Source organism: Natrix helvetica (genome assembly GCF_964273705.1).
Source record: "Natrix helvetica genome assembly, chromosome: 13".
Lineage (NCBI taxonomy): Eukaryota > Metazoa > Chordata > Lepidosauria > Squamata > Natricidae > Natrix > Natrix helvetica.
This window is the reverse complement of record NC_138557.1, coordinates 18,825,183-18,834,844: the sequence shown is the minus strand read 5'-3', so window position 1 is coordinate 18,834,844 and position 9,662 is coordinate 18,825,183. Positions and strand designations below refer to the sequence as shown.

Here is a 9,662-nt window from a genome sequence, read left to right as displayed (position 1 = left end):
CACAAGTCTTCAAGTACTCAAGTTTGGCCTGCAATGGCTGGGGGAATTCTCAGAGTTGAAATCCACAAGTCTTAAAGTACCCAAGTTGGCCTTTGTAGGTTAGGGGAATTCTGGGAGTTTAAGTCCACAAGTCTCCAAATTCCCAAGTTTGGCCTATGCTGGCTGGGGGAATTATCGGAGTTGAAGTCCACAAGTCTTCAAGTTCCGAAGTTAGGATACACGGGATGGGGGAATTCTGAGAGTTGAAGTCCACAAGTCTTCAAATTCCCAAAATTGGCCTGCGCTGGCTGGGGGAATTCTGGGAGCTGAAGTCCACAAGTCTTAAAGTACCCAAGTTGGCCTTTGCAGGCTAGGGGAATTCTGGGAGTTGAAGTCCACAAGCCTTCAAGTTCCAAAGTTTGGCCTGCACCAACTGGGGGAATTCAGGGAGTTGAAGTCCAGGAGCCTTCAAGTTCCTAATATTGACCTGTGCTGGCTGGGGGAATTCTGGGAGTTGAAGTCCACAAGTCTTCAAGTACCCATGTTGGGTCTAACTCCTCAGGGAAAGCTCAAATCGCTGAATGGAGAGGGGTTTGAGCTTTCCGACTCAGGACAACATCAATTGGGGCTCAAAACTAACGTTTTGACTTCTTTTGCCAATAATAATGCGATTTGGTCTAACTCCTCAGGGAAAGCTCAGATTGTGGGATGGTGGTTTTTCAGCTTTCCCGACTCAGGACCACATCAATATGTGTTTCCTGTAGGTAACTGAGCTCTGGTTGAAAACTAACATTTTCAGTCTGAATTAAGTTATTTTGCAAATTCTGAGACTTTGGTTTAACTCCTGAAGAAAAGCTCAGATCACTGGATGGAGTGGTTTCTCCGCTTTCCCAACTCCGGACAACATCAATAGGTCTTGTAGGTAACTGAGCTCTGGCTCAAAATGATGTTTTCTGGGTAGATTGAGTTTTTTTTGCCAATCCTGAGATACGCTTTGGTCTAACTCCTCAGCTTTGGTCTCAGGGAAAGTCTAACTCCTTAAACAAAAGTTCAGATCACTGGATGGAGTGGTTTTCCGCTTTCCGAAATCAGGACAATATCAATATGTTTCTTGTAGGTAAGTGTGCTCTGGCTCAAACTAACGTTTTCCAGCTGAATTGTTCTTTTGCCTATAATGATATGCTTTGGTCTAACTCTTCAGGGAAAGTTCAGATCCCAGAATGGAGCGGTTTTCCATCTTTCCCGACAATTCAACACCAATATGTGTTTCTTGTTCGAATCTGAGCTCTGGGTCAAAAGTAACATTTTGTGGCTGAATTGAGTTCTTTTGCCAATTCTGAGATACGCTTTGGTCTAACTCCTCAGGGAAAGCTCAAACCACTGAATGGAGAGGGGTTTCACCTTTCCTGACTCAGGACAACAATTTCAGGCTTGAAACTAACGTTTTCTGGCTGAATATAGGTCTTTTGCCAATAATGATGCGATTTGGACTAATTCCTCAGGGAAAGATCAATCACTGAATGGAGAGAGGTTTCAGCTTTCCCAGTTCAGGACAACATCAATATGTTTCTTGTAGGTAAGTGAGCTCTGGCTCAAAACGAATGTTTTCTGTGTGAATTGAGTTCTTTTGCGAATTCTGAGAAACACTTTGGTCTACCTCCTCAGGGAAACCTCAGATCACTGGATGGAGTGGTTTTTCAGCTTTGGTCTCAGGGAAAGCTCAAATCACTGAATGGAGAGGGGTTTCAGCTTTTCCAATTCAGGACATCAATATGTATTTCTTGTAGCTGAGGCAGGAGAATGGGAATATGTTTTTTTTTCTCAAATCGGAGAAAATCGAAAATCAGGCTTCCTGGCCAAATTGAGCCCTCCACAGGGAAAGCTCAGATCCGCAAAGAAGCGGGGTTTAAGTTTTTCGGAGTGCGGAGATAGAGAATATGGGTTTCATTCTCAAATCTGAGCTTGTGTCCAACATCAGGCTTTCTGCCTGAATTGAGTTCTGACTCCACAGGGAAAGCTCAGATCCACAAACAAGCAGGAAGCACAGCTTCCCCTGTGCAGTCAGAACTCAATTCAGCCAGAAAACCTGCTTTTGGATGTGAGTTCAGATTTGAGAAAGAAATACTTATTTTCGTTCTTCCAGCTCCCTGTTCTACCACTAGTTGAGGTCTGTCTTTTGTAACTCACAGCGAATGCTTGGATCCCCAAAGAAGCTATATTTAAGCATTCCAGAGCCAGGAGAACATGTGTTACTTTCTCAAATCTGAGCTCTTGGGTCCAGAATCAGATATTCTCTCTGAATTTTTCTACCAGGAATTCTGAGATATTCCAGTGGTAACTCTTCAGGGAAAGCTGGGATCCTCAAATGAAGTGGCATTTAAGCTTTCCAGATCCAGGAGAATATATGTTTCTGAAATCTGAACTCCAGATCAAAATCAGATTTTCTGGCTGAATTGAGGTCTAACTTCACAGGGAAAGCTTGGATCTGCAAATGCAGTATTTAATCTTTCTGGAGCAAAGGAAACAAATATATGTTTCTTTCTCTCATCTGAGCTCTTGGGTCTGAATTGATTTCTACCAGCAATTCTGAAATATGCCTTGAACTAACTCCTCAGGAAAAGCAGATCTGCAAAGAAGCGGTATTTAAGCGTTCTGGACCCAGGGGAACACGAATATTTTTTTGTTTGTCAAATCTGAGGTCTTGGGTCTGAATTACCAGAAATCCCGAGATATGCCTTAGGTTACTACGTTGAAGAAGGATCTGAATCTTCCAGGTACATTTAGCATCTAGGTACTCAGAAATGGGTCGAAACAGCTATTTAAGGGCATACAGAATTTCAAACACCAAAGCAGGGGTGTCAAAGTAGATTTCTTCAAGGGTTGGATCAGCACTGAGTTTTCCTCTACAGGCCAGCAGAGAGAGGGCGGGTGACAAAAATGGGCTGCATGGAGTTTCTGTGAGGCCCCAGCACGGCCTGTTTTCGGACTCCATGGCTCCTGCAGCACTGCCAGCCAAAAACAGGCTGCACGGGGGGCTCATTTGACCTCCCTGCAGCCTGTTTTTGGCCAGGAGGCCATTTTCTTGGTTTTCACTATGCTGCATGAACCCATTACTGGATTATTGAAAAATAAATTGCATCCAATACTCTGAACAATCAACAAATTAGCCAAGAACTTCACTTTGTGGATACCGTCAAAAGGTTTTATTTATTTCATTTGCATTTGGATTTAAAAAAAACTATAATGAAACCATGACAGAAATCCAAGTAAGAACACAGTAGAAAGACATGGGCACAGTGTTATTTGCCCAGCTGTTGCCTTTGTCAGGAATAGAAGTAGAAGAAGTATGTGTGGTAGCATCAAAAAAGTTGCTGGTTGTTACATCTCCAGAACTATCCTGGTTTGGGCTTCCAGGAGCACCATCTTCATTGCCCTTTCCTGGGAGATGAGTTGGCCCACCTCCAAAAATAGTAGAAATAATACTTCTGGTGCTTCCAGAAATTGTGATCTTCTGAGAGATATTTCCAGTTGCATTATTCTGGCTGTTACCTTCAGAACCATCATGAACATGTGTTGCTTTGTCTTCAAGGTTATGTTTGGTGCTACCCATGGGAATAGAAGCTGTAGCTTCCTTAAAGATGCTTGTTGTATCATTAATAGAAATATTGCTAGTTACATCTTCAGAGCTGTTGCTTGTAAAATCACTGTGAATTTTTACAGAAACACCTCCAAGAATGGGAGTTATAATATCTGTTGAAGGTGTGGCATCTTTGTATCTATCATTATCAGAAGCAATGCTAGGAACAACCCCAGAGATGGTATTTTGAGGAATGTCATATGTGATACCTCCAGGGATGGTAACTAAAGTGCCTATATAGTTATCCCTAATATGATCAGGAATACCTATAGTAATATTGCTTGAGAAACCATCCAGGAAGAGAGTAGTTTTATTTTCAATGTTATTGTCAGTGACACTGTTAGGAATGTGAACTGTAGAACCTATAGGAATGGTGCTTTTAAATATATTAAGTATGACATCACTGGAAATTTTATGGCCACCACTAACAATACTAATTGTGGCAGTAGCATCTCTAGGTTTATAAATGAGAGAAACTCCCAGGTTTTTGTTTGTATCAGGAACACTTGCCGTAGTGCCTTCAGGAATGTGACTAATTGCACCTCCAGAAATATTGCCAATTGTGCCCTCATGTACTGCTTTAAGATCATATCCCATTGCAATTTTTTTAGCATTAGGAGTGGTGCTTTGAAACATATTTCCAGTGGTACTTGTGGAGAAAGGAGTTGTGACTCCTCCAGAGATGTAATACATGGCCCCATTTCCAGGGCTGTGAGTGATGGAAATTTTATGTTTATTTCCTGTTGCATCATAAATTTTAGGGATTATATCACCTCCATTAACATTACCTGTGGTCTCACCAGATAGGTTGCCATGAAGTATATTATATGTGGAATTCTTTAGGTTGGGAATATATTCACCTTTTGTTGTACTTCTAAGTACTGAAGCTGTGATACTTTTAAGAATGTTGACTGTGGCACCTCTTACCATCTGAAACGTGGTACTACTGGAAAATTTACTAGTAACTCCATTACGACTGTGAACTGAGGTATCTTCAGGAACATTGTTTATGACACTACCAAGGATATTTGTAGTAGTACCTCTAGGAATGTTATCTGCTGAATCCTTGGGACTGTTGCCCATTGTATTAATATTGCCCTGTGTGTGAATTTTAATATTTTCAAGCATATTGTCTGTGGCACCTTTAGTGATATGAGCTAGGTCATCATTAGGAATGTTGCCCACAGCACTTTGAGAAGTATTAATAAATACTTTAGAGATATATCTGGTTACAACATCACTCCAGTTACTATGAGTTCCAAGAATAAAAGTTACATCTTTAGGACAATTGCTGGTGACAGCTCCATCTATGTTGGCTGTAGAAATTTTGATTGTGGCATCTTCTGGAATGTTAGTTACAATACCCTTCAGGAATTTGTTATTGACATATTCAAGTTTGTGAATTGTGAGTCTCCTATGGTTATTTCTTGGAGTACTTGCAGAGGCATTATTTGTGTTTCCTAAGGCATTTCCAAGGATATGACTTCTTATACCTGTAAGAAGATTGTCAGTGACACCACCTATTGTGCCTTCATTTTTAAGGATATTGCCTGTGGTACCTCTAAGATTGTGAGTTATGTTCTTTATAGGGATGCTAGTTGCAGCATCACCATGAATGTGAATTGTGGTATCTTCAAAATATTTGCTCATGGCATCTCCAGGGATGTTGCTAGATCTCACACTAGGAAAGGGAGCTGTGATGCTTTCTAAGATTTTGCCAGCTGTATTTCCAAGAATGTTTCTTGTAAAAATACTGGTAATGTTGTTGGTAACACCTTCAGCTGGAGTGCTTCTGGAGGTGTAATCTGAGATAATTCCAGGCAGGCCCATGGCACCATTAATGCTAGTAGGTATAGAGCTTTTAAGGATATATTTCACCACACTATGAGATACGTTTTCATTCTTGCTTTCAAGAATGTGAATTGTATGTTGGTTGACAGTAACATCTGCAGGGTTGTGAGTTATGGCAACTTCATAGGTGTTGCCTTTAGCATTGCTAGAATTGTTTCCCACAGTAATTCCTAGAGAGTGTTTTCTACTGTCCATTAGGATATTTTCAGTGGTATATCCAGGAATATGAGTCGTATCAGTTCCATAGAAGTTAGCTGTGATACTTTCCTGGATACGACTAGTAGAACCTCCATAATTATGTGGTACGGTGCAAGTTGATGAATTGCCATAATTGTTATCTGTGCCACTAGCAAGAATTTTGCTGTTGACATTTCCAGGGATATGTGCATTTTCAAGTTTGGTAATATCATTTGGGATCTCACTGGCAAAACTTTTAGGATAATGATGTGTTATATTTCCATGGAATCCACTTGTGGTCTTTTCAAACATTTGAACAGTGGACCATCTGGCAGTACTTTCAGAAATGTCAAGCATATCACTTTCCGGGATATTTCCCCTTCCAAGGATATCATTTGAATCATTCCTGGATATTTGAGTAACATTTTTAGGGATCCATCTGCTAGTTCTTCTATGTATATAAAGCATAGTAGTTCTAGGAACGTCAGTTTTGGAACTTCCAGAAATGTGTCTGCTGGTCCTTCCAAGACCACGAATTGTGATGTTTCCAGTTAAGTCATCTATGGTATTTTTAGTAACATCATTTGTGGCATCTCTAAGGGTATTCATTCTGGCACTTTGGGGACTGGTAAATCTAGGACTTCTAATACTTTGCAAAATATTCTTTGCGGCACCTCCAGGGATAGGAATTTGTTTATTTGTCACATTTTCAAAGAAACCACTGGTGTTGCTTCTAAGATTATGAATTGTGGTGTGTCCTGTAGTGTCCATTTCCCTGCTTCTGAGCTTATTACCTGGAGAACTTTCTAGATGTGGTTTAGTAGTGTCCCTTAGAACATGTGATTTGCTAGTCTGATGGGGAAAAGTTATCCCAATTCTGTGCTTGCTGTGTGTTTCATCTTGATAGTTGTCCTTTGTTACCCTTGCAAGGATATGAATTGTTGCTAAAATCAAAATGAAAAACTAAAATCAAATTGAAATAATACAAAAAATTCTGTTTCAGTTATCAATATCTAGAACAGAAATAGCGAAATGTTTGGGTCTTCAACCTGGGCTGCTGCCTTTCCAGCCAAGGAGCCCAGTGTCTTAACTGCTGAGCCATCACAGCCATTTAATAGAAAATAATACACAAAATCCTAGAAAACCTGCTGCACTTTTTCATCTTACAAAATGAGAGTCCATCACAAAACTCTAGGAGAAACAGAACTACAGGAATCATCTAGCATTCACAAAGCTGTTCAAAATTTTTAGGATATTATCCCTCTGGATAATCTATAAAAACCACAAATCATGTTTCTTTCACTATTTTACCTCATTATTTCATTTGGCTAAATATTATAATTTATTCAAGCAACTCAGAGAATGGCACATTGAACACATTGTTATGAAAGTGTGATTAGACCTCCACAGTTCATATAATGCATACTGCAGAACCTCAAATGTGTGTGTTACAGCTTGATATCCAAATTAAGCTATAATTTACCAGTAGATTATTTTGTTTTATTATAGCAGAAAAATCTACCTTTAATATTAGGATGATGTCTTCCAGAATAGCATAGATGTCTGACCTTGACAAGTTCTTCCTGTTGTTTGATAAGACTAGAATGAAGAGCAGTGATAGCCTTCAAGCTGATAAAAATGTAGAGCAGATTTTTAATATTAGTTCTTTCAAGAGGATTGATAATAGGAAATCTATTTCAAATTATGCCTTAGAGAAAAGACATCAGCATTTTGGAGACTCAAGACCCATGATGATCTTTTGTCCTCGTTTACTTAATGCATGTAATTTAATGCTAAACAAATAGAATGAGTACTGCAGTGGTGGGTTTCAAAAATTTTTAGAACCTATTCTGTAGATGTGGCCTATTTTGCCACTCTCTTCCAGAAGCCCCGCTGGGACCAAAAAGGTGCCCGTTTGGCCAGGAAGAGATGAGTTGCGGATGTGGAACCATGCGTAAGCTGAGCAGAAAGAACGGCCCTTCCCCACTCCAGACCAACTTGTGTAAGGCAAGCGAGACAGGTGGGCGGGCCAAGCTGTGACTTTCCGGTAGAACGGACTAGGTTCCGCGTGAGCCAAACGGTACTTGTTGATCACTCTCAGATGCCAGCCGCTCCTCACCTATCTATTTTGCTACACTTAGCAGAGAGCTAGCCTAGATCGTAACGCCAGACTGATGATCCAGCTCCTCGTGGGGTGGCTAATGTTAGACAGCCCCCTCTACAGCCGCCTGAATCCTTTCAATTTAGTAAGCCAATCAATGAATTTAAAATATCCAATATCACCCCGGGGCTTTTCCTTCAGCTGCCCAGGAAAACATAGAAGGCGCAGAATCAGCTCCGCCTAAAAGCAAAAAGGCTTGGAGCTCCCTTCGCACGCGCGCCCGCCAAAACCTCCCGGAAGAAGCCCCGGTACGGGAAGGCACACTAAATTTTTTCAACCGGTACACGCCTACCGGACAGAACCATCTGAAACCCACCTCTGGAGTATTGACTCCTGATCCAGCAAAAGCTTTTAATCTACCTTATCTTTTGGCTGCTGACTTTCATAGGACTTCACTATGTATGTTTAGAATATTTACTCTAAATGTTGTCTTCTAGGGCCTAGAATTTGTGGAGTCCTTACGAACAAATTTATCGGCCTTATTCTGTCACTTCCTGAAAACTATGTCACATTCTACATTGTTCATATTATAAATTAATCTGATTAGTTATTAACCAATTGAACACCTCTCAGCCCTGGTCCAGAAACACGTTATTGTTGACTCACATAGTGTGGAGATGACATGACAATTTGGGAGCCAGCTGGGAAAGGTGGACTGTCCTGGGATGTGGCAAGATGTTGGAAAACAAAAGGAAGTAGGCTTCTCTCCACTGAGAAGAGTTCATTGAGCTACCTTCTTTTTTGAGGAAAAAAAGTGCATTTTCCAAGATTTCTTGCTGGATTTCAACAGTGAAGGCAGGAGAAGATTCCCTACATGGACCGGCTGTGTCTATGGTGCCCTGAACAAGAAACATAACTCAGTTTGCAACACTCATGAGGAAACACTCTACCATAGTTGCATTTCCACATGACATGTGAATTCAGTCAGCATAGTCAACATTGCAATACGATTTCAGTGAGTTTCTCTGCGATTCTATGACTACAGAGAGGAAAACAACTGCACGGTCACACTTTGGACCAATTCTGAGAAACTAAAAAGAACAACGAGAAACCTTGGTTCTGAAGCGTACATTAAAAAAAATAAAGTAAATGTAAGGGTCTCAAATTTTCACCCATTAATATGTAAATGATGCTTAGCAATTGTAACAGCTCACCAGAACACCTCTCTCAGGGTGCATTAAAATACATGTGTGTTCTTAAGGCTACTGCTGCTAAGTTATCATGGTTCAGGAATGCAGCTTTGCTATCTCTATAAAAACAGAAATGATGTAGGCTCTCCTGCTTGGGCAGGGGGTTGGACTAGATGACCTACAAGGTCCCTTCCATCTCTGTTAATCTAATCTATAAGAGACTAGAGTCAGATGTTATATATTTGGATGACTGTTTTGAGGGCAACAATCCAGGCTGAAGAAATAGGCCCTACCAGTGGAAAAAGAATCATCCCAAGATAAAAGAATCAAAACTTACCTGGCAAGGACCCCTTTGGAGTCTGGACAGATATTCATGGAGAGAGTAATAATTGCTAAAATTCTTGATCATTCCAATGGCATGCCTGGCAAGAGTGGCATTCTGCAACATCTGAGCGATGTTGGTAAAGTCAGCTGTTTCTTTAGGGCTGATATAGACAGGAGGTTTCTCCACCTGTAGATTAATTATAATGAATTAATCTCTCTAACTTTTTGCTACCATGAGCTTTGATTCCACGGTTTTTCAGCACTTCGGCTGAAAAACAGAACCAGTTCACATATGCAGGATGAAGAATACACTCTAATCAATATGATACCAATATGATACATGTCCCATTGCCTGCTGCGCTAGAGCAGAAGGATTCCGGTGCAGCAGGTAATGGGGTGCACA

At 40.7% G+C, this 9,662-nt stretch overlaps 1 protein-coding gene across 3 annotated transcripts in view; it reads right to left on the bottom strand.

The window, feature by feature from the left end:
* Positions 1-3,213: 3,213 nt before the first annotated feature.
* LOC309398681 (uncharacterized protein) overlaps positions 3,214-9,662 on the bottom strand; it is a 161,273-nt gene continuing 154,824 nt past the window's right edge. For all 3 annotated transcript variants that reach the window (XM_081965790.1, XM_081965791.1, XM_081965792.1), the window contains 4 exons: positions 9,273-9,446; positions 8,412-8,644; positions 7,167-7,273; positions 3,214-6,588 (listed from right to left, as the gene is read on the bottom strand). In XM_081965790.1, coding sequence (XP_081821916.1) covers positions 3,218-6,588; positions 7,167-7,273; positions 8,412-8,644; positions 9,273-9,446 — 3,885 coding nt within the window. In that variant the 3' untranslated portion in view covers positions 3,214-3,217. The remainder of the gene's footprint in view (positions 6,589-7,166; positions 7,274-8,411; positions 8,645-9,272; positions 9,447-9,662) is intronic.